At 45.3% G+C, this 25,518-nt stretch overlaps 1 protein-coding gene across 45 annotated transcripts in view; it reads left to right on the forward strand.

The window, feature by feature from the left end:
• Nucleotides 1–25,518, forward strand: part of TCF7L2 (transcription factor 7 like 2) — a 200,738-nt gene that overhangs the window by 8,741 nt on the left and 166,479 nt on the right. For 30 of the 45 annotated variants that reach the window (XM_047701535.1, XM_047701530.1, XM_047701529.1 and 27 more), the window contains exon 4: nt 4,736–4,804. The exons of the other annotated variants lie outside the window; for them this stretch is intronic. In XM_047701535.1, the coding sequence (XP_047557491.1) occupies nt 4,736–4,804 (69 nt within the window). The remainder of the gene's footprint in view (nt 1–4,735; nt 4,805–25,518) is intronic. 45 annotated transcript variants of the gene reach the window in all.

The following is a 25,518-nucleotide window of genomic DNA, read 5'->3' on the forward strand; positions in this document are numbered from 1 at the left end:
AACCCACATTAATGCAAATTAATTCGTTTTGAGTTGCAGAGCTGTGACTGCTAAGTGGAGTAATGATAGGGCATCATTTTAAGAGTGTTAATGTAGCAACTTTTAATGAAAAATGCTGTGTTAGGAACATGTCTCAGCACCTTAGCCCACGTGTTTTTATATGCTAGAAATGCATTTCATACAAGAGCAGGAAACTTGATTCACTTCATACCCCCCTCCCCCTGTTTAAGAACTTTAATTATGTTTTGATGTTTAAAGAAAATCTTCTGGTTTTTCTTCAAAAATCAGCCCAGAAATGCCTATCACCGGAACCAAGTTCAACTTTTCTTTTCTTTCTTTCTTTCTTTCTTTCTTTTTTGTTTTTTGCATCAGATTGCAACACTGAGCAGCAAAACAATGGATGTAGCCACCCCCCCCACCTCCACCCCCCCAGAGACCTACATCTATAACTTTCTTGAAGTCATTTTTTTCCCTCCTTTTCTTTCGTGGAGGATTTTGGTCTCAGGCAATGTTGCAAGTCTTCTTTCCCCAAATGCGAGTAGGTGGATGTGTATGGAAGCTGTAAAAGTTAATGATCGTTCTCTGACTCATAGCTGATGGTTTCAGGTTGAGGAAAAGAAAAGAAAAATTAATGAGGGTAAATAGACCTTGGATGGAACATCGAGACAGTAGGAGAGATTGTTCCTGTGTCTAAAGGCATGCGTTTTGTTGGAGCAGAATTTCTGAAGGAGAATGCCAGGAAGTGAAAAGGGGATGCCTTTGTTAAGTTGTTGTTTTAGGATGGTACAAACGTTCAGTGTCGAGATCGGGGGAGGAATGTTTAAGCCGCTATGCCTACCAGTCAGTGCTGGTTTTGCTTTCCTTGCGGAAGTTAGAGGCTCCCTGGGCACTTTTTGGAAGGGCAGTCAGTAATCCAGAGTCCTGGTCGGAAGTTTATTTCCCATTAAATGGAAAAGGTTTGTCGCATAGGACAAGGGGTGCTGTCTGGGTCCTGAACAATGACTGACGACCTAAGAAAGACTCTTAGATGTATGAACAGCAGCAAACGTATGCTGTCTTTCAGGGTAATGATGTGGGAATTAAACATCAGGCGGCTCCTGGTGGGAGCTACAGGGTAAAAGTGGACCCCAAATCCCCCAGGCCAAAACCTTTTAAAAGGGGAATAAATCTGGATTTTTTTTTCTTGAAATAAGAAAGAAAGCCAGGTGATTCATAAAACCGAAAATAAAGCATAGGCTCCAGCTCTTCCCAATTTAGTGGAAAGAATAGGTCTAAAAATTTAGTCTTTATCGCACTGGAAGTTCACTTAGTGTTGGAAAAACCAGCACAGAGTTTAAATTACTTTCTATTTAGTCCCCTTTGCAGGGGAGACCTCTGTGGTTGTGAAAGTAGTTTTCCTTTTTCTCTCGTCTCTGGATATCTCTGATGTCTTGTATCTGAAACATCAAATTAAGAGCCAGTAGTAGTGACTAGAAATAAAACAAGAGACATCAAGATATGGTAATAATATGGGAAGGAGTTAATTGTCAATTGTTGGTTTTTTAATTGCTGGGGAATTGTGCAAGCCTGCGCCAAGCATCACCCCGTCTTCGTGGTTCTTCCCCTGGACAAGTGAGGGCCAGATCATCTGGGGTGTTCGGGTGGGTGGGTGGGCTTGGCCATTGTAGACAAGCACACAGGAAGGGAAGGTTTATTTTGTTGGAAGTTTCACGGGAAGGAATTAACTGGAAAGGGCCCTGGAGTTCTCATTTGGTGGCGTCCTGGGATGCCCCAGGGAGGCGCCATGACGGGGACATGGTACATGTCCATGGTGTAACAGCTACGCTTGCTGGCGGAGGAACCTCGTGACGGAAGGAAGTGACTCGGGCTGCTGCAGGTGACCAGGGGCAGGGCGGCCCCAGGGGTGGGGGCCTGTGGCAGCCTGGTTCTTGAACTCAGGTGAGCCTTGTGCTGGATCTCTCCACCTCCCTCCCCTCATCTTCCGGGGGTGGGGGAGCCGCCATCTCTTGTCCTTGCCTTCCTTAGAGGTTTTTTACAGAGAGAGAAATAAATTCTTGCTCCAGTCCCGAGTGCCAAGTTTTTCTGGGTCCTTGTATTTTGTCTTTGTCTTAAAAAGCTAGACCATAACGAACAAGGCATCTTTGTGTTTTATGGAGAAGCAAAAGCCTTAGAAAGTCTGTGCTTAAGAAACTAGTATTTGGGAAAAGAGGGGATGGAAACCCAAAGGAGAAACAAGAAAATTCGAAGTCTTTGTCGCTGTAGCTCTGGGAGGTTTAGCTCCAGGTGGGTCCCAAGACAGTGATTACTGGCTGGGAGCGAAGATCTGATTGGAGGTTGCGCTGTGTGTATTTCTGAGCTGGTCTGGGTGGTTCTGTGTGGCTGGACACCTGAGCAGGGAAGTCACATTACTTGGGGGTGTTAGGATGGGGTGTGTGTGTGTGTGTGTGTGTGTGTGTTTTAAATTAACTTTGTCCAGCTAGATTCCTAAGGACCTCGCAGCTGCATTTTTACTCTTTTAATTGCAGCATTCTCTCTGGGATTGTGTTGTCTGGGTGGTGATTGGACGCGAGGATTAAGAATGGAACCGGACAAGTGAAAATTGAATTTGGATTAGCCACAGTTTCATTAATTTATTCATAAGACTGTGATTATATGAAATTTTGTTTCCACGACATATCCTGAGTTATCAGGTGTCCATTCAATTTTAATTGACAATCTGAGATTCCTGTGGTTACCCTGAGTACAGATTGCCTAGGGGCTCTGCAGGGTTTGTGGGAAGAAAAGCTTGGACACGTTTCCATTAAGCTCTGAATCAGGCAGTTGGAAAAGAGGAGAATAAAACCCTGCTGAAAAGGGGGACACGTTGTTACTGTTGCCTCTTGACTTAGAAGGACAACCCCACCCCTCCTCCCCAAGAGCCGCTCTCCAGCCAAGAATTCCAAACTCGCAGAGGAACCTGTCCCTAGCACAAAAGTTGTTTTAAGATGATGGGGAATTGTCACACAAATTAGCGCAATCACTGTTTCCTGACTGGCAGTTTTCACAGAAAGGGCAGGGGGGCAAAGCGTGCAATTTCATCTTTCTTTTTCTGCGATTCACTTCGGTGAACTGTTTCTGAGTGTGTTGGGGGCGGGGCCGGGTGGAGGGGGCATTATCTCCACTTGCTCTGGGTTCATCTTGTGTTGTTTTGGGGAGCGCGGTTCAATCACTGCGCTTTGACAGGTAAGAGAAAAAAAAAATTTTTTGGCCTCATCTGTATCGTGCCCCCTTTCAACCTTGATTAATATGTTTTGGGGGCAGGCGGACTCATATGTAGACAGTGTTTTGACTGTTTATCTGGAATAGATAAAATGATCTCAGAGCCCACTGTATGCCAAAGTGAGGACTTAGAGCCTTTCCCATGAGCAATAAAAACATAGACTTTTAAAATTTGATCACTTCTGTGTTGTGTTTATTTTGAGTTGGTTCAAAAGTTCTGTGAATTTCTTTGTTTTTTATTTTTTTCTTTCTTTTCTTTTTTTTTTTTTTCCCCAAAACCTGTGTGGACTGAATGACTTTTCATGCAAGGACCAAGATAGAAAATGATCGGATCTGAAGCCCCCTTGCAAGCTAGGTTACACTTTGTCGTGATAAGAGAGAAGTGTTCTGGACCGGAGCAGGAATAGCAGTAGGAGTAGCAGTGGTTTGGAATCTCACTGATGCCCATTGCCATGAGAGGAATGAGCAGCGATTTCCCAGGGCCATCTAATTCCTCCTCGTTTGTTCCTATATTGCAGATTGAAATGCATTTTCAGATACCGTTGAGATCCTTTAGTGATTGTTGTCTTGTTTTTAAGATAAACCGGCAGATGGTGTCTGTTTTGCCCATCTGTAGGATCCCAGGGCCAATGAGTATTTTTTGGGGAAAGGAGAACTTGGTGGGGAAGCTCAGCATTCTGTCCTGTTTGGGGACGCCTCACTCTTTGAGGAAGAGTCTGTAGGGTTGCAGGGCGAAAGGCCCAGGAGGGACATCACCTCGTTGTGCAGAGTCTGAGGGAGCCAGGGACCAGCATTCACCCAGGGGCCACTGATTGGGTGGTCCTTAGAACACTCCATGGCTCTTTGGCCCTGGCTGGTTCCCTTTTTGGGGAAGTGTGGATTCCTAGAGTGCAGGCTCTAGAGGTGTTCTGGGGCTGATAGCTTAGTCATTGCAAGAGAATGTATGAAGGCTTCTGGTGACCCCTGAATTCTGCCTGCCACATTTGTTTTCCCCAAAACAGAATTGTGTTTAGGAGCAAGAGTCCAGTGGTTAGAATGGTGGGGAGCTTGTACCTGTTGTAGTCTCGGTGGTTGCTCACAATCCTTTCTCACAACCTTTCCTCTTGCCTACGTGTCGCAATTCTGATGACTTTTTGCAGCATACAGTTCATTTTTCTGCAGCATCCTGCTCAGCACACTGGCGTCCTTTATGTTTTAATGGGCATCCGTCTTTCCTTTTCATGTCATTGATTCTCACTCCTGGCCCCCTCCCTCTCCCTTTTGCTTATTGAATAGGTGCTTTTTTTTTTTTAAACTTTACCTTAGATTATTGTGATCATCTTATCCATAGCAACAAATAAAAATACACAGGTCTTGATTGAATGCCAAGGCTGCAGTTCAATCTAGGAAGGTTTGTCTGCTATTCATAAACTGCTTAAGATGTTTTCTTGTAGTTTGTGACATAAGCAGAACGCTTTGATTTGGTTTCTTTCTACAGCTCCATTTTCAGTCCGGGAGCACACATTACTCTGCGTACAAAACGATTGAACACCAGATTGCAATTCAGGTAGGAAATGCAAGAGATCCTGAAGCTTGAATTGTCAATATGTAGGTCTCTTGTGTCTTTTATTCTCTGTCCCTTCCCCCAATCTAGATGATGATGAAGATGGTGGTGGTGATGGGGATGATGGTGGTTGGTGATGGGGATGAAGATGGTGGTGATGATGATGGTGGTGATGGGGATGATGGTGATGATGATGGTGATAATGATAGTGATGATGATGATGATGGTGGTGATGGTGGTGATGATGGTGGTGATGATGGTGATGATGGGGGTGATGGTGGTGATGATGGTGGTGATGATGATGGTGGTGATGATGATGGTGGTGGTGATGGGGATGATGGTGATGATGGTGGGGATGATGGTGGTGATATTGGTAGTGAGGACAATGGTGATGATGATGATAGTGATGATGGTGGGGATGATGGTGATGGGGATGGTGGTGATGGGAACCATGGTGATGATGGTGGTGATGATGATGGTAGTGATGATGGTAGTGATGTTAATGGTGGTGATGGTGTTGGTGGTGATGGTGATGATGGTGCTGGTGGTGGTTGATTCAGTGGGGGAGGTGGGAAGCAAAGAAACGAGCAGAAACGCTACCAAAGTGATTTAAAGATTATGGAAAGAAAGAGGAGCCTGTGGTGGGTTTTGTTAGGTTTCTTGGTCAGGAGTAATGGGCACACACACCTCAGCTTGGCTCTTGTTTTTGGCTTAGGGAAGAATCTTCAATTGGGTGTGAGATGAGGTGGCCAACTGTGAACTGGAAGAATTGGGCAAGGGAGGGGGTGGAGAGGGAGAGGAGGTTGTGACAGCCAGAGAGTTGTTTCCGGTGGGCCCAAATCGTGTTAAGTGGTGCTAAGAATATCGCTTTTGACCTGATCGTCCTGAAATGTTGATTTCTCTTGGACCTGTTGATATATGTCATTAAAAGTGCTGGAAGGGCGAGGTGACAGATCCCAGCTTCTGATGAGTGTCCTGTTTCCTGCTCACGTAGTACTTCCATTCTCTTAAATCCAAAGGCTAAACAAATCACGGACTAATATAGACTTGGAGCTGAACTGATGCCAGCAGAATGCAGTAGTGGAGGGAGAGCAGACTAATATAATTTTGTCCGTCTGCCTTGCCTGGCTTTGCCAGGATGGATGTTACACATGGTGTAACTCATGGTACTGCAACTTCTTGAGTGTTCTGGTTTAACCCTTTGAAGAGAGGCTTTTGAAACCTGTTGCTATGATGTTGGAGTCTGGCTCTAGGTATTCTCTTCTTGGAAGTTGATGTCATCTGGTTGAATAATTTCTGTTGTTCCATTGCACTTTATCTTGTATTCATCCCTGGCAGATCGTGTGTGTGGGTGTGTGTGTGTGGCTCACCAAACTAGAGCACATCGCATCTTGGTAGCTCTGCTGTTTCAAATCTATATCTTCCTGGATAAGACATAGCCACGTGCCCCAGCTAAACTGTGAATTCTTCCCCCAGTGAACAGTATGACCCTGCAGACATTTTTTGTTCGGAGGATCCCTAATATTTTTGTACTTACTTCAAGGCAACAGTAACTTATTTTTAAAATATTTTGTGTACATCTGCAGCATGCTGCCGATCTCTCTGTGCCTTTGAGGGGGAAAACGCCATCTTGATTTTTACCCTTTCACCCTAAATGTTTTCGAGCCTGATGTCTTGAACTCGCTGTGCAGTTGTTCCTGCCGGCGCATTTCCTCGTGGACCCTTCTTCCTTTTGATTAGTGGCATAGTGAGCCTTGCTTCCAGAAACTGGTTAGATGGGGAGCAAGCCCAAACCCCAAGTCTTGACAAGTGGAGGAAAGCACAGACAAATGTCCTGAGGCCTGCTACGTCCAGTGGAGTGCTGGAAAATCCTGTTGCCCGGGGTGTGGGAATTGTTGAGGTTGAATAGCATAGTGATCCCTATCTTGGTGTGGAAATGCTGGCTGGGGCCATGTCACTGGGAGACCAGCCGAGACCAGAGCAGCTGTTGTGTCTTTACACCCGCTGCTGAAGCGTCCCTTGTTAGACCGAGCAGGTCGTCTTTCTCTAAACCACCTGGCACAGTGCAGGCCATGTGAAGCTCTTTCTCAGGAGGAAGATGGAGTAAATTACAGACCTCATTGTTTGGAGGACTGAAACCATTACTATCCCTCCATGAACAGGTAGTATTGTTCTCTCCTGATTCTGTTTGCGAAGGCTTGATGCCCATGGGGGCAAACAGAGAGACATTTTATTAGAGACCCAGCACTGGCATGCTCTCAGAGTTCATTCTCCCCCAATCTCTGCTGGACCGGGAGGAGGCCAAGCCAAATGGCATCTAGCTGTAATTGTAGTTTGATCATCAAAGGATAAGTGGCAGAAACCAGAAGAAGCAAAGGGAGAAAAGGGGAAATCTCGGACACAGAATTATTCCCCATGCATGTGGCAGCCTGAGTGCAGTGTGGGGCATAGAGATGAGGATGGTACTGCTTTGGGGTAGAACAGAGCTGATGTTTTCCCTTTGCGTCCTTCTCCAGCATAAGGCTTACATGCAATGTGATTGTTGGGGCAGAATTCTCTTTCCCTGGAAACTTAAAACTGCTTCACCTTAATAAATACTGTATTTCAATATGAGCTGAGCTTGTTGCTCTCCTAAGCTACATCCTAAAATAAACACGGGTAGTATGACACCTTGCATCACATGAGACCCATACCCCTTTCCTTTCCTTTCCCATCCCCTGCAGTCTCAGGCCTCGGCCAAGTTCTCCGTTTATATGAATGACCTCCGAGTGATTCTTTGGCTACGTCCTGTTCTTGGGAGAAGTTTGGGCACAGTATCCGTTGCCGTTTGGGGATCTCCCCCACTTTTGACAATTTCCTAACTCCTCTCAGCTTTGGAAAGACAAGAGCAACACAAATGGCCTTACTCTCCCTAAGCAGTTAGCACAAATCTAACTGGAATGACAATTAACAGACCTTAAAAGAAGAAAAAAAAGAAAGACATAGTTATTTGGCTCTACTGACTTTTAAAAAGTTTGATTGAAGTATAATGTAAGCATAGCACAGAACACAGGTCTTTAATGGAGAGACGGATGGACTTTTACACCCGTGAGCGTGCATGAACCATCTCCCTGACCAATATATCGAGTGGCGTTGGAACAGTTTTTCTGTAAAGGGCCCGATAGTAAATATTTGAGGCTTTGCAGGCCGTATCGTCTCTATGGCAGTGACTCAACTCTGCCATTGTGGTGCGGAAGCAACTAAAAATAATACCCAAAGAAACAGATGTGGCCTTGTCCCAATAAAACTTTATTTATAAAATCAGACAATGGCTGGATTTGGACCGCAGGCTGTAGTTTGCTGGCCCCAGAGAGAATATTTCCAACTTCCCAGAAGTCTCTCTTTTTTCCATCCTGGCCCAGTCGTCTGCCTACCCCTTCTTCTGTGCTGCCCTCTCACCCCCACACCACTCTGAAATCTCACCACGGAACAGTTTTATCTATTGCCATGTGTTAGTTGTACCTGTTTTTTAGTTTCATTGAAATGGGATTGTGCAGAATGGATTGTCTCATGTCTGGCCCCACTCAGCATTGTGTCTGAGTTATATTCCTGTGATTGTATGTAGCAAGAGTTTGCTTTTTTTTTTTTATTGCTATTAGTATTCAACGAGGAGTATGACACAATGCACACATCCTTTCTGTGTTATTGGATTTTTGGATTGCCTCCAATTTTCTGCTGTTATGAATAAGATCCTAGTAACATTCTCACCCCCATCCTTTGGAGGAATATGTGTGTCCATTTCTGTTCTTCATATCTAAGAGTGGCCTTGGGGAGACATGGGGTAGTGAGTGTTTAGCTTTGCATCTATCTTTTGAGAGAGGTTTGAATGCCGGATTTCAGGTGTCGTCACCAAAGTGCCCTTGGCTGAGTGGTCCTGGGTGTGTGGGTGATAACCGAGGAGGGGAGTGGTAAAGTGAGTTAGGTGTGGTCGGAGGCCAGTTCGCCCTCACACAGCCCCTTGGCTTTTGGCCCCAGTTCCTAGGAACTCCTCCCACTGTCTCCATTAACCTGGGAAGGTTTTGCAGGCAGAATGCAGAGCTGGACTCGCACACTGTAGGTGCCTCCCAGAGAAGGTGGGTGAGTGTTTGGGCCTCCCTCTTGCCTCCCCGAAGACGGAGAGAGGAGACGCCTGTACTCATCATTATTCCATCCTGAAGAGCAGTGTTATAATCAAGGTCAAGACCCACAGAAGATATTTCCCTTGGTTTTCAGAAGGGCTACTTCAGAACCAATTAAGCTTTTGTTTTAAGAGTATTTTAGCCAAAGGTTGATGTTTTAACACCAAGTCAGATGTGATTTAGGAAAAAATAACTCCACACACAGCAAAACAAACTGTGTAGACCTTTCATGGTTGTTTTTCTTTAAGATGTGAAGTGGTTTGTCCGTGTGTGTGCGCGTGCGTGTGCATGTGCATGCACACACACGCTTGTGTGTGTGCTCAGAGACAACCAGGAGAGGCTCCAGAAGAAATGGACCATTCCATTTGTTTACACAGCTGAGCTGCAGAGACTTTGCAGTGGGTGTTGCTCTGCCTCTTGTCCTCAGGCTTTTGCAAGTTCCCATCTGAGCTTTACCAAAGCATATCCCTTCTGCTTGGTCTTAGTGCTCACCTGCCGTGACTCAGTAAGGCCCCAAGGACCCTCCTCCAGGGACAGGGGTGCTTTCTGAAGTCAAGGAGGCGAAGACAGAAACTTCAGAGTGTCCTGGCCCCCTTTTGGCCCCTTATTCCTCCATGTGAACTTGACGTTTAGTCTCGTCCATGTCTTAAAGTTGTTAAGATTCCAGACGTCCTGTGGGTTGCAGCCCACCTCCTTGTGTAGGTGGACCCTTGGCATTTGTGATAAAAATGGCCAGAGGTTAGTACCCGTGGACTTGGCCAGGGTGTTTGCAGTAACACAATCCCCGTGTCTGATGACGGTCTCTTGTGTTCTGGGCCTGTCCTCTTGCTGTGGGTTCCACGGCCTTTCAGTTCTCAGGACGATTTGCTTTCTTGGTTCAGGGGCAGATCTCGGCTAAGTGGGGGGACTTCCAGAAACAACTGTGGTTCTTAGTGTAGTCACTGCCTCAGTTTTCCGTCACTCCCCCTGCCACACCTGGCTGCGAGATTTCCTGCCTGCTTCCCACAGAGAGTGAGGTGTGCGTGCGTGTGCACGTGCCTGGGAGAATGCGAGAGACACGGATGGCATTTCACCAGGGTAGTTTGACAAAGCCTCTGGATGCCAGGTCTCTTATTCAGAAGGTTCATTCATTTGTTGCAGTGGTGAGTTGTAGCCTAATGGTCTTATTGAAGTCCATACCTCAGAATATACATTCAATCATTCAGAAATATTTATGGCACATCTAGTGTGTGCCAGGCCCCTGCAGAATTCGCAGTGAACAAAACGGACAAAACCCCCTTGTTCCAATGGAGCTTAAATTCTAGTGATGTTCTCAATGCTGATTTGTAAGCACCCCGTTTCCCTGGGTCTGACCGAGCAGGCTTTGGGTGCGGTCCGGGAGTTGCATTTTTAATCAGACTTTGGATTTTCAGCCTACTTCAGTTTGAGAATTGCTGCCCTACAGTCTTTTGAAATCAATCAGTTGATCATTTATCGGCTGCTCAGCGCCAACTTAGAATTGAGGGCTGGCCAAGTGCTCAATTGGGGTAACTTTTTCTCGTTTTGAGTGAGAAACTAGATGGCCTGGAGGTTCCGATGAGCTCTAGGCCTTTGCTTCTCCATGGTTCTGTGAAGAGAGCCAGATACTTCGCAAGCCTCAAGAAGAGGCGTTTCTTTGTTTATGCAAGCGTAGCTCGGACGATAATGTGCCTGGTCTTCGGGGCCAAAGGCGGTAACAACAGTTGATAATAATAGCAGCTTACGCTTTATTGAATTCTCCCGATGCCTTGGGTCTGGTGTTAAGTGCCGCATATGAATTATTTATTGATTCTTCATAACAACACAGAATGAAACCCAAAAGATGTAGTTACTCTTATTAGCATCATTATCTCCCGTTTTGTAACTTCGGATACCACAGATATTTTGCTTAAGATCAAGGAATTAGGATTCAGACCCCGGCAGTCAGACGGGAGAGAGATTATCCACGACTCAGCGTTATGCTAACTGCTGTATGCGGAAGATAATGCTCGAGGGTCCCAGGGTTTCCTCAAGTCACTGGCCACCGACCAGCTCTTCGTGCTGTACACGAAGGAATCAGAGCTGGGAACTGCTGGAAAATACAGAATCCTAGGTTTCACTCCTTGAAGATTCCCGTTCCATTAGGCCGGCTCAGTGTTTCATAGACTTGAGCAAGCATCACCTAGAGGGCACCTTGGTTAGATGTAGAATATAGTCCCTCCCCTAACCCCGAATTTTACTTCTGTGGGTCTGGGGTTGGTCCAGACATTTGTAGCTTTCGCAGGGTTTCAGGTAATGTGGATGCCCCCATCTGGCTATAGCGCTCTGAGAACATCTGGGCTAGGGCACTGGTCCCCTCTGACCGAGGCTGCACGTCACAGTCCCTAGGGGAGCAGCAGAAACCATGATCAGGCTCTGCCCCAGCCCTCCTGGATTGGGATCTTTAGGGATTGGGGCCTGGACATCCCTGTTAAAAAATTTTATTTATTTATTTGTGGAGAGAACAAGCTGGGAGAGGAGCAGGGTTGGGGGGGGGAGAATCTTGAGCAGGCCACCCAGACCGTGGAGCCTGACTTGGGGCTCGATCTCACAACGACCCTGAGATCATGACCTGAGCTGAAACCAAGAGTCTGACGCTTAACCACCCAGGTGCCCCTAAGGTCTCTTTTGAAAGGCAATGAAAATGAGGTACAAAGAGGTGATTGGTTCGTCTGAGGGCCCACCGCTCGGTGGAGGCAGGGCCAAGGTGAAAATCCAAGGAGGCCAGCGTGGCTGTGTGTCTGTCATTCAAGAAGTTACCGTCTCCTTCAAGCTCATAGCAATTGTATTATGTTGACCAGATAAAAGAAAACAATCTTGCTTTAAGGCTTTTACTTATATCTTTTTTTAACTTCTAAGTGTTCTAATTGTATCATTGTATTTGTAGGACTGAGATATTTGTATCTGTTCATTCTCCACCCCATATGGCCCCTCCAGCCCAGCCTGTGTGGCTCAGCTTGTATGTGAGCTGGTAAGGATGCAGAGAGAGGGTCTGGTAGTCCTGGACTACAACAACCCAAAAGGATGAACACAGCTCTCCATCAGCACGTGTGGGCCTCGTAGGGGCCGTAGCAAGTAGTGGAGATGTCTGATCGTGGCCGTCACTGGCTGTAGGTTCTCGGTAACTGTCTAGAGGTTGTGCCTTATCATACTTTTAGAAAAGTTCCTGAGAATCATGAGGCTGTTTATGTTTAGTGAAGCACAGAAATTTCTTTTTTTAAAGATTATTTATTTGAAAGGAAGAGAGACAAGGTTAGAGAGAGGGAGCATGAGTCGGAGGCAGGGGGTGGGCAGGGGGAGTGGCAGAGGGAGAAGCGGACTCCCTGCTGAATGGGGAGCCCTACTTGGGGCTCTGTCCCAGGACCGTGACCTGAGCCAATCTCAGACCCTTGACCGACTGAACCACCCAGGTGCCTTGAAGCACAGAAATATCTAAGTGGGTTGTGGCTTGCTGTGCAGCCTTGTCAAGCTTAGCACTTAATTTGTCTCTGGCATTTGGTTTGGTGGCATGATATCAAATCCTGATGGGACAGATAAGTGGTTGTGATTTTTTTTTTTTTAATGATTTACCTTGAAATCTTAGCACATCCTTCAAGAAGACATGGCAGCAGCCCATTGCTCCTGAAGGTTCCACCAGAACCTTTGAGTGGCTCTCAGTGTGCTTAAAATTTGGTGAATAATACTTTGAAATTAAAACTATATATATATAAAGTTTAAAAGCAGATACATGTACTATATAGCTTTATGTCTGTAACATGTTATAGAAAGAAACGTTAGAATCCAACATTGTGGACACTTCGAAGTATCTTCATAAAACCCCTGGTTTTTAAGAGATGCATCTGGAACCATATTTGGTTATGCCAGATTCTCCACCGACGGAGGCCTGTACTGGGAATGGGCGTCTCTTTGCCATAGGCTGGTGGTGGGGGTGGACGTCATGGGATGGCTCAGGCCATGTCTCTCCACCTCAGCATTGTTGACTACTTGGGCCGGAAAGTTCTTCATCTCACAGGGGACTGCCCTGTGCGTTGTAGGATGTATGTTTAGCACCATCCCTGGCCTCTAATGTTTTCATGCCACTGGCACCTATTAAAAATGTCTGTAGACCTGCCAATGTCCCCTGGGAGTCCAGTCCCCCTGCCATCCCCATCGAGAACCAGGGGTTTAGTACAACACTTGGAAGCGTGCGCCCTGCCACCGAGACTCTGCTGGTAGGACCTCTGAGTTTCAAAGGGACCAGGTACAAGAGGAAGTGGGTGGGTTCAGCTCCTGCTGCTGGCGTCCCATAACCCGGTTTGGGTCCCAGTTCCATCAGGCCCCATTTCCTAACCTGTAAAATGGGGATCGTGGTCGTACCTGTTTGCAGAAGGCAGTGGGAGATGGAATGAGAGCTAAAGCGTGTGGGCAGGCAACCGCTCACAGAAGAGCCCTGAAAAATACAAGCCGCTCTTTTCACTGCCAGGAACTGCGTGAGGTCCCTGTTTGCAGGTTTAGAATACGGCTGCGCCCGACACGCATTGTCTATTTTTTACTTCCTGTCAGAAACCTCACACATGATAAATTTGATAACCTGGACTATCTTTTCTGCGTAACAAAGATTTATGACTCCTGTTGGTTCCGTTTGCGTTTCTCTTGTGTCACTTCAGAATTCTGCCTGGTCCTTGTAACATTTGACTAGAAGCTAAGCCCTTCTGAGATTGTGTCTTTCTCTTCTTCACATCCCTAGAGCACCTTGCAGAAACGCCTAGGACGTTGCACATGGACAACTGGGGGTGTGTATGTGTTTAAATAGTGCAGGCTGAGGGCAGAAAGGGAGCAGAGGACACGAGCGGGTTGGGTGACTGTGGATTAGAGTCAGCTGTTTGCGTTTTCCTCTTAATAGCCCCTTTATAACATGATGGGCAAATATATATCCATATATAAAATGATATATATGCTCTATATTCTATAGAGGATGTATATAATTATTATCTTTTGTACTCAGTGAAGTAATTTGAGATGGACCTTCAACCCCTTTGCTAACTTGACCTTCTTTCCCTGGTATCTCACAGCCTGATCTGAGCTCTCCTCGCTGCATCCGTTTGCACCCTGTGTTAATGATTATGGCATCACTCAAATAGTGGTTAACCATGGTTGGACTCTTCTGTATTTTCTAACATATGTATGTAATATAATAATACATAACTTGATATGTTATGTAACAAACTATATATATATATATGTAATATAAATATATAGTATATAATAAATATATATAAATACATAAAACATATTTATATGATTGTCTCCTAATTTTCAAATGCTTGGAGGTTAGTTGGTTTCTTTTTTTAAGATTTTATTTATTTATTTATTTGAGAGGGAGATCACAAGTAGGCAGGTGGGGGGAAAGCAGGCTCCCCGCTGACCAGAGAGCCCGATGTGGGGCTCGATCCCAGGACCCCAAGATCATGACCTGAGCCGAAGGCAGAGACTTAACCCACTGAGCCACCCAGGTGCCCCAGTTAGTTGGTTTTTAAAAGCAATGTTAGCTTTTATTTTAAAAGGACAAGTAGTGTCCCCGAATGGATATCGTATTCACAGACTGTGTCAACTGTTACTAATTCCTGCAGGCAACTTCAAAAAACTTAAACAAGTGTTTTCCTACTTGTGGTTAAATGAACCTGCACAAGCAAATTCACTCCTTTTTATTCCCAAACCTTGTGCCTCCCGGAATTTTGAGGATGAGATGAGATACCCAAATAAATAGCTTCGGTTGGAAATTAGAAGTTGTCCACGACTGGGAAAGGGATGTGTGTGTGTGTGTGTGTGTGTGTGTGTGTGTGTGTGTTGGTGACCCAGCCTGGGGGGACTGGGGAATTCTTTTCACCAGGGCTTCGGTGAGCCTGCCCCATAGGGAAGAGAGTCTTGTGTGTAGTTTCGGAGTTGATTCGGGAAGCATTGTGATTGAAATTGAAGAATTGTGAAGACAATTCATCTTGAGGAACAGAGAACATCGGGTGTGAGCCGGGCTGCTGGGGAACAGGCATTGACATACGGGCCGTCATCAAACTAATTGTTGTTTGAATTACCTGTTATGATCCGATGACAAATCTGCCTTGCTCCTGCCACTGGAGCAGAAAATGTAGCTTGAATTGGCGTGATGTTAGCAAGTGTAAACTCTACTTCAACAAGATGGATAAACCCAATTATGGGGCAGACCTGTAGAGAGAAAATCCATTTAAATCTCGTAATGTTAAGCAGAGCTGTGTTTAATTCATTTGGACCAATTTGGGAATGATGTATGAGTGTTGGTGAACATTAGTCAAAGGGGGGACCACCTGGGGGAAAGGGATGCGCCTGGGCTGCCTGCTGCCCCGGGGAGGCCGATGGGGTGTGGGCTCAGGAGCCTGCGCTAATGGCGGGGGAGAGCAGAAATGACAAAACGATGTACTGAGTGCTGCTAGGAGAGCGGCATAGTGTAAATGAACCAATAAGGAGAACATATGAAGCAGAAATGAAGGAGGTGTTTTCCCTCAGTGTTGTTGACAGTCCAAAACATGAAGGAAATTCGAGGTTCCTCTTCTGTGTTTCCATTCCAGATACCCTTCTGGCTTTTTCCAAGCCTGTGACAGGAGGCCTAGGAAATGCTCTTTATTTTTGCTTAATGAGGATTGAAAAGAGAGAGAGAAAAGGGGCAGCTACATTTAAACTGATAATCTTGGGGCATTTGATTCTCTATCAGAACCTAGTTAAAAGGGGATGATTACTCTGAAATGTATAATATATAATATGCATATTTGGAAGAGAGTTTGGAAGGTTTTGTCTATGTAATTTTTTTTTTTTTTTTTTAAGATAGCTAGGGAGTGGTGACCTAGCCTTGCATGTAGGGTGGTTAATATACTGATTAAATGAATGAAAACATTGAACTTTGCAGAAGTAACTTTTGGGGCTAAATGCTGTTATTTCCCACACCTCAGACTCATTAGGGTATATAAAGACCTTAGGATCCCGGTTTCATCCGATCAATTGCTGGGAGTTTACATTCTCAGGAATTTTACAATTTTATGTGAAGAGTTACAATTTAACTTTTTAGTTAGGCTTCTGTGTTGTTGGTTTCGCTAAGGATGTTTTTAAAAGACTCTAACTTCCTTTTATTTTGGAAGGTGCTGATAAAGCCACCTAATGAGTTGTCTGTTTTTTGTTTTTTTTTTTTGTTTGTTTGTTTTTTTCCTTTTGGCTTGGGCATTTTCTTTCTTTTCTTTTGTGGAACGGACTGGACTTGGAGACTTGGCTTGTTGCAAGGAGAATCTAAAGACTAGAGTGCACGAGGAGCTGGGCAGTGGACCGCCAAGAAATTCATGGTTATGCCCTTTTGCCCCCAGTGCCCATAAATCTAGCCATTGGGAATGCTGGGTGTGAATGAAGATTACAGCCCTGAGTTTTTCTCTGTAATTGGGGTACAGTTCATTGTATGGGCTTGTGGTGTGCATTTAGCATCTACTCCAGGCCAATTCTTTTCTCCTAGAGACAGATTTGTTAGGATTTTCCTTTCTGGCTTTCTCCAGCGTTCAACTCCATTGAAAAACCAAAAAAAGGGATGATAATTAAAAAAATTAAAAAATTAAGACTTTCCAGTAATGATTCAACACAGAATGCTGAGAATCTGAATATTCCAACCTAGTTTACGGATAGAATCTAGGTAAAAAACACTTTGGGATAATTTAATCTACCCTTGCCAGAAAAACCATCAGCACACTTAACCCTAAATTTGACCTGCCTGATGGTCGACTTCCAGTTCAGATCAAGGAAGTAATGCGAGTAAACTGGACCCAGAAGAAATACTGTTTGAACCTGAAGATCTTTGCTTTGGAAGAAGGAGCATCTCTTGTGGCCCATGGGTTTTATGGGGGCTCTGTCTGGTTAGGCTCAAAAGCAGTTATCAGATTTATACTCCTGAGCTTGTGGTATAGACAATGTGAATTGAGCAGGCAGTGATTATGGGGGTATCTGGAGAACAGACTCTAAAGGAAAAGAAAGCAATCCACTTTGTGGGTAGAATGACCTGTATGTGTTAGGGATAAATCTGTTCAGAGCCGTGGAGGGTTGCTTTCTTGATTAACTTCTGGTATTCTAGCAAAGCGGAAATCTTGCAAGGAATGTGTGCAAAGAGGAATTTTGTCCTTTGAATTAGATCCTAAGAGGTAGTAAACATATAGCAAAAGACCTACTGAAATAGTGAGATGGTATCAACTCTTTAGCTTAAAATAAATTATTTTCTGTAGAATTAAAAAAAATTAGCTTCCCTATGGTATCAAGTTCTAGATATGGGCTTATTGATGTATGGAATCTATAAGACTCAATTCAGAATTGTTTCAGGACTCACAAAGCTCTGAAATTAATTCTTATCCTTAAAATCAAAACCAAACCTCCCTTCTTGCCTCCTTCTAGTCTTCAGTTGCTTAGTTTTTCTTCCATAATCCAGCGGCTTTTATTTCTTAATCATTGCCAAAGAAGCCAAGAGTTTCCCCGTTAATTCTAAAAAAAAACCTCATCGACCTAGGGTATGCAGACATTTTTCTTGAAAGAGAATCCAGAGGAAGGTTTGGAAATGCCGCTCAAATAAGGGACGTGTTTACCAAACTCCCAGCGTGCTCTATGCACCCTGTTTTGTTTTGTGTTTTTAAAAAAACTTGTCACTGTTGTCACATTTTCATAATGGTGAGTGAAAGCAGATGACAAACGTCTCCCCATAGAAGGAAGACCTGCTTTGTGAAGTGATTTGTTTCCAAAGAATTGACACTCAGGGCTTGAATTCTCTAGTGAAGAAAAGGCCAGTAATGTGGTAGCCCTCTTTCCTCGGGAGAGGGTTGCCCCCTCGCCAGCCTCTCCCCCCACCAAAACAAAACAAAACAAAACAAAACAAGACAAAACAAAAACAAAGCTCTCTTGCCTAGGTCACTTTTCAGTTGGTTTACATTTGGCAGTTTTTCTCCATCAGAAAATAAATGTTAATAAGCTTGTCATTCCTCTGCAAAGCTGCTACTTCTGACCTGATTTTGTCATTTTAGGACAGTTGAGGAAGAAGCACCCAGAGAGTTGTTTTTGTAGCGTGGGGTGGGTGTCCCCTGCCATCCACGACTGTTATTTAACAGTAATGAGTTGAGATTTGTTTGGGGTTTCCGACTTCCACCCTTCCTGGGGTTTTTGGCCCGGCTGCTCATCCGCAGGCCCCTGGTTCGCACGGTCGAGAAAGGAGCCCCACCGGGACTTACGTGTGGCCAGGAACTGACACGCCGACGTGGAGAAAGCGTGCGCACAAACCACACACCTCATGCAAAGCAGATACGGTTTTGATTTCGGCCTCCGTGGTTCTGTTATCATTTCTTTTTCTGTGTGAGTGGATTTTTATCTTTGGGTCCGACTTCCGCTTTGGTCCATGGTTTGTGGTTCGCATTTGCCGTCACAGCTCATGAGTTTGGCTGCTTGGGAGGCCGAGTGTCCCGGGCTCCAGGCCCGTGGCGAGTGCAAGGAGAGGGAGCCCTGGGCTGGCATTCCCAAGGAGCATGGAGGCTGTAGATCTCTTGTGGTCAGATCCCTGGCGAGTTGCCACAGAGCCATTGTCATTGTTCTTGTCCTGGATGCTCAGCTGTCACACGCTTCCCCACCTGGGGTTTCTTCTCTCTTTCTGTGTTACTTACATAATGCCTCCAAGGACTATTTTGGAAACATCTAGACCAACTTGTGATTGATCTTCCTGTTCTGTGTATTTCCCCTGATTCCCCTGCTCTCCTCTCATCTTTGGCAGGAAAGATTTTTTTGCTCATTAACGACTTTCCAGGTCAGAATTTCCCCATAAAGTATGAACTTTCCTTTATTCCAGTATTTGATTTCCATCACCTTTTTAATTTATTTTTTTTTTTTTTTTTTTTTTTTTTTTTTTTTTTAAGATTTTATTATTTATTTGACAGAGAGAGAGATCACAAGTAGGCAGAGAGGCAGGGAGAGAGAGAGGGGGAAGCAGACTCCCCACCAAGCGGAGAGCCAGATGTGGGGCTCGATCCCAGGACCCTGGGATCATGACCTGAGCTGAAGGCAGAGGATTTAACCCACTGAGCCACCCAGGCGCCCCTTAATTTATTTTTTTTTAACATAAAGCTAAAAGGTTGAAATTAGGCAAATTACTTAATTGCCCCGTGCCTCTGTTTCCTCATCTGTGAAAAATGGGCTTTAATAATAGGACTTGCCTGCTGGGCGGGTTATTGTGAGGTTACCGAGAGGGGGTTAGCCTAGCACTTGGTGTGGGAGGAAGGTGTCGTGGTATTCCTGTGACCAACAGGATGTCCCAGGAACCCCAGCAGTCCCATGTAGACAGGGACAGTTGGTGACCCCGACAACACCGTTCCTCCACTCTTGCCCAGTTGACAAGTGGCCTCTCTTTTCTTGGTTTTCTTTCCCATCCTCTCCCCGCCACAAATAATCGGTTTCTCCTGGGAGGGACTGGGCCGAGAATGAGGAGGCCAGGGTACCTTTTGAAGAGTTGGGGAAAGAGTTTGTTGTGACATAATTTATCTCCCTGGGGAGGACAGACAAAAACCTATAGGGGAGACTGGACTTGGCTTCTGATGGGCATGAAATTAGTGACAGCAAGACAGGAATTTGTGGCCTTTTAGCTATAGTGTCTGCTCTCTCCCTTGGTCCCATTTCTGTGGCTCAGAACTTCATTAAACAAAAAAAAAATAGATTTAAAAGGCGTCCTCTTTGGTGTTTGAAAGGCAGAGGGCTGGCTCCTGGCTTGCAGACCTAATAACACTTACTTCTTTCTTTACGAGGGAGTTTCCTCCGGCTGCTGTGGCCGGGCTATTGTTTGTCTGCATTGGTAATAAGCGTGCAACAGCCCCTCCTCCTTCAATTTGCCTCAAACACAAGCGGCTAGTGGGTTCCTAGGGCCAAGAGACCTTGGGAACCTGCGATTGGAAGCTCGCTGCCAGAGGAAAGCGGCACTCGTGGGAGAAGGGGCCAAGCCTGTGTCTGTCCACCGCTTGGCTGGCTCGCTGCGCCTTACCTGGGGATGGGGGGGCGGGGCTCTCCAGGGCAAGAAATCAGTGAGTGGACGGCGGCTCAGGCCCCGTCGCACTGAAAGTTGGAGAACAGCGATGCAGGAAGGAGCTGGAGCTCAGGCGTGTGTTCTCAGTGGTGGTGAAGTAAATGACACCGATTTTCCCACTTGACTTGATGGCAGCCGTAGTATCTTTAATACCCCTTGGTTCCAGGAGGTCCAACCCGGACCTCTGTCATTTGCAGGGGCTGAGTGAAAGCGCAGTGCGTGGAGCTGTCCCTGCTTCTTGTCAGCTTTCTTGAGCTTCTCCGAGGGCAACGTGCAAAGAGATGGAGGATGATGCATGGGGAGTCAGAGAACGGTCTTCATCAGTGGACTCTTCTGCCCTCGCTCCCCTTTGGCTTTGGTAGGGGTAAAGCAATGGTCTGGCCTGATGACATCCCGCCACTCCTCCCCTCCTCTTAAAGAAAAAAAAAAAAAAAAGGACTTGTATTTTAGCCTTCTTTGTTAATCAGAAAGCTTTGGTATTTTTGTTGGCAGGTGCCAGACCTTTGTAGCCCTTCAGTGGCCTTAGGCTATTGCAGGCGTTTACATTTCTCTCCCCCCCTGGGGTGGTTTGTCCTGGGCATCCTGGCGGATGGCAGGACTTTTGGCAGGAGTGGTACCGCACCATTTGTTTGAATCGGTTAGTTCCTCCAAATGATGATTTATTCCACACCTGTTAGAAATATCTTAATTTATTTTATCTAACAGTTTCCTCGCCCTTTTAGTCCTCCCTCCCCCCACCAACAAAACTATTTATCCGCCCGCCCCCTTTAGCTTCAGCGAGAGGAGACCTTTTTCTCTGGGAGGACTTTGTCTTGGATATGGCGCTGCGGAAGAATTAATTAAGGTTGAGGATGAAGCTTAATAATGACAGTTAGGGGCCCAGGAACTCGGAACACTGCTAGGTCCGCAACTAAATTACCTGCTTATAGATAACCTACTCTCTGGGTCTCAGTTTGCCCATCTGTGAAATGCCTCCACAGGCTGTACGCAGCGGCGAGACCCATTAGCAGCCACAAGAGTGCTGTTTTATTTGGAGTTAATCGTTTTTGCCGGGACAAGGGGGCCTTCTGGGGTGACGGATTGGAGCCCTGGCACTGATGTTAGACGTACCCCGGCTCTCAAGTCACACCCATTTATTGCATGTGGGACCTTGGCCACTTACTTAACCTCCCTGAATCTCAGTTTTATCTGTAAAATGGGCATAAAACCAGTCTTGGAGGATTAATTGGGATGACCTACAGAAAAGCCCCAGCACAGTGATGAGTGGGGAGTACAGAACTGCAGTGGTTCCTTGTAGAGAGAGGGGAATGACATCCGTAATCCCAGGAAGTTGAAACTGCTGTTGGGTACTTGGTCCATTTGGCTACTAGTGAAGGCCAAGTGGACAGACGTTGTGGTTGGTTTTGGTTTTAACGTCTCTGGTTAAATTTCTTCTTCTGAGAAGAAATTAAAGATGAACTGTATTCTACTTGTCTGATAGATATCAAAATAAGACTGAAATGAACTTCAGCACCCTTTCGTGGAAGGAAGCGAATTCCTTGCTACTCGGATTTTAACTCCTATTTTTAGCTATCCCCCCCCCCAACATATATAAACACATACATTGATTTCTTTCTTTTTTTTTTTTTTTCTGGTATTACTACAAGGATCAGTTTCTTCTGGCCTCCTTCCAGAAACAACATGCCTGTCTTTTTTCATCGTTGAGGAAAAACAGTCTGAAGGCACCATAATTCCTTAAATTGGATTTCAATTCTTGATCCCCTTATGTTCGGTAAACAGAGTGATCTATGAAACATTGTTTAGCAGCAAGAAGCTGGCAGCCTTGTATTTTTAACCCCCCAGAAGGGAAAGCGGGTGTCCGAGCCTCCCAGGGTGCGGCAGTGGGTGGGGTTCCCTGGAGGTGAATGTCCACCTTCATTTGGGATGAAGACATGAATCCTTTTCCAAAAAATGCTAGTGGAAGTTGGGAGGGCTGCCTGTGAGTGAGCAGAGCTCAGCTTGGGAAGGAGCCTGTAGTGTGTGTGTGTGTGTGTGTGTGTGCGCACGCGCGTGTGCACGTGTGTGTGCACACATGCGTGGGTGTGTAGTGCTTATTAACTCTATTAGTGCCACGGGCAGCTGCCACTTGAAAGCCTCGGGTTTCCTATATTCAAATCAAAGGCACCCAGAAGCAGAGATAAAGGGGATGGTGTGATCTTCAAAGATGAGGGAATAAAAAAAAACTAGTGGGGAATATTTTCTGGGTGATTCTGCTCCCCACCTTTTTAAAAGAAATATGAAGAGTGCCAGTGCTTCCTCTCACTTGGTGGTTAGGCTCTGGTCAAGCCATGTAGCTTTGTAGCACAAGACTGATGACTTGCAGAAAGCAAAATGACAACGTCTTGGGCTGCTTCTGAGCTTGCTGGGAGAGTGAGTCTGTCAGTTTCTCGGGTTCTCTCTTCCTCTCTCGCCTTTCTTCCTTTCTTTGAGCTAGTTTCGCTCTGAGAGTGCAGACTTGGCACCCACTTACCCAAGAACTGATTAGTTCCTAAAAGAAGCGGTAAGTTGATTGCTTACAGAGATGATGTAAGCTTTGCTCTGGGGTACATCAACTTGGATTTCTCATGCTTTATCTTATAAAGCCTAAATTAACAGCTGGTTTGGTTTGAGTTCTCCGGGATCTGACTAAGGGATTAGAGTCCATTCTCAAGTGAGTCAATCTAGTTTAATTTATTTCAGGTCTATCAAAAAAGATCAATCAAAGCTCTTTTGAAAGTAAAGCTATAATCGGCCTCCACACTTAGAAGTCACTGTTGTTGCACTTGCTGTTTCTCTCTGGTGGAGAAATGCTCGGGCTGTGGTTAAGAGGATGCATTAGAGCATTTTCTTCGTACCTCCCTTTCTTGAGGCCTTCACTCCTCCCTGGGAAGATGCTGAGAAGCTGTCATGGTTGAGAACTCCGCCCAGGTGGGTGCCGCACGGACCTGCTGCTCCCTTTTTCTCTGGTGATGCTGGACCCTGGTTTGGAAATTTCTAGTGGAGCCTAATTTAATACCTGGACCTTGACATTTCAGGTCCAGCCCATTTCACACCACTGGTTTTGCTCCTGGGCTTTTTTCTTGCAGAGATGGGTGGGTGAAAACCTGCACTGAATTCATTTTTTTATATAAATGTCTACAAGCAAGGAATTATTCACAGTTGTCAGCTATGCTCGATCTAGAGTTTTGTGAGCACTGGAGGCTACAACCTGAGTTGTCCATTTCTTCTGGGTTTCTATTTTTAAAATACTTAATTGAGCATCTACTTGTAGCTGAGAACTCTGCTGAATGTACACGATCTATCAAGAGAAATATCAAGAATAAGGAAGTGGTTTAGAGCTTGAATCTAGAGTCAGACAGATCCACCTTTGGATCCTGGCTTTGCTACTTGGTGACTTTGTATGAGCTTGAGCAAGTGCTTCCCTAATCCTTTGTTTGCTTGTCTGTAAAATAGGCAGAAGAAAAACATCTCTGAGGGACTATTGTAATAATGACACGAAATGTTACTATATCTTTTGTTTTTAATGAAAAACCACTTTAAGGGAGATACCAGGGAGCCGAAAATATTTTCCCCCTAAATGCATCACACAGAATCAGATACTTATTTGGGGTCTGTGAGGTGTCCGTGGCTCTGGGGATGGTTAGGTACAATGACATAGTCTCTGCCATGTAGGAACATACAATCTGTCGGGAAGAGAAAATTCGCAAACAAGGGTGTCCAGAGCTGTGAATCCCTCTGTCTTATGTGCCACTCAGCTTGGTCAAAGGGGTGCTTTTTTGGTCTTTCTTCCATTTGACTGAATGAAAACATGGTGGGTCATTCTTCATCTACCTTCCATTGATGGTTCCTGTCGGCTGCTCACCCTCTGCTTTGAACCTTAGCATTAGCGCTGGTGCAGATGTGAGTCTAGCCTCAGTTCTTCCAGCTATGAAATGGGGCTGGCGTTATTTCATGGCGCGTGTGTGTTAAGGATCGGAAATACCTCATTTTTAAGGTATTCTTGTGGATTTATTATGTGTGGGGACTTAACGCTTTGTTTATTTAGCCTCACTGCTCCAGAAAGAACCTTGATATTAGTAGCAAAAGAAAAAAACAGATTAGAGGTTGCTTGTTGGGCTCTTGCTACGTGCCAGTTTCTAGAGCATTCTATAGATTTGTAAACCTGTTACAGCAACTTTCTACATCATCCCCATTATACAACTAAAGGAAACTAAAGAATGTTAGGGAACTTGCCCAAGGGTACATGGCTGGGGCCGCCCCGGGGTTTGAATCTGGGTGTTGCCTGATGCTAGGGCCTTGCCCTGCTCTACCCTTAACTGCATTGACATGGGACAAGAAGCTTGCTGTTGGGAATCTAGTTGGGTTTCTCTGTGAAAATTCTAACATGGCCTTGGAGGGCAAATCAGAATCCTTTTGCAGGCGAGTGATTGGATGTGGGTACCTGTGTTTCCCTCTAAAGGAGAGCCTCTTTTTCCTTCCACGGTCCAGGTCCAGCGTATATCTGGATCTGGGCCGCTCTGGAATTTCTACCTGGCGCGAGTGGCTGAGTCCTTGCTTGTGAACCCGCAGGACACCGGGGAAGAGTTAGTAACCTCACGTGTGCCTCTCCTTTGCAACCTCTCCTTCCTGTCTCTGCCTCTGGGGTTAACCATTAAAAAAAAAAGAAAAAATAATAGCCACAGCACTTTTAGAAAGTCACATGCTGGGTTTCTGTATGTCCTCGAAACTGTCTTAATTCATTTTCCCCTTTTCTACTGGAGTAGAAAGAGAGAAAAAATTGATAGTCAATGCTAATAATTGTGGCATGTAATGTAATTGGAAGTGTTTCATTGCCAAGCTCATGAGAGTTTCCGGCTTCATCTTCGGTCTTGGATGTAGCACTAGACTTGCCTTGAGTGTCTTGTGCAAGCCTTTGATGCAGGTAGACCATATTATAAATAGGCACGTTGCTATGGTGAGGATGGCAGTCCTTGCTTGCCGTGGGTAACCTTTTCTACCTTCTCGGACACTGTTTTAAAACACAGCAGCGTGATAGCATTTCATTTAATTTGAACCAAGGTGGGGTGGATGAATTGGGAGATGGAGGTCTCCAGTTTTTTTTTTTTTTTTTTTTGGAGGTGATGTTTTAGGGTTTTCTGTTCACCTGGTACTGTGGAATATTTTGCAGATTGGGTCTGTCATTATTTATTTAGGAATATGTTTTCTAATGGATGGGGTGGGGGATGGTGGTGGGCAGAAGGCTGGGCTTTCTTCTCTTCCCCCTCCTTCCTTCCCTGAGCATTTCTGCGAATTTGTTGGCTTTGATGCCCAGCAGCTCATACAGTGAAATGAAGGTTGAGGTTGGCATGATGCAGAAATGATTATTCCTGGTAGCGTGTTCTATTACTGTTAATAATATAAAGACAATTGCCTGCCTCTCAAGA

The sequence above is a fragment of the Lutra lutra genome, chromosome 14, assembly GCF_902655055.1.
Source record: "Lutra lutra chromosome 14, mLutLut1.2, whole genome shotgun sequence".
Classification (NCBI taxonomy): domain Eukaryota; kingdom Metazoa; phylum Chordata; class Mammalia; order Carnivora; family Mustelidae; genus Lutra; species Lutra lutra.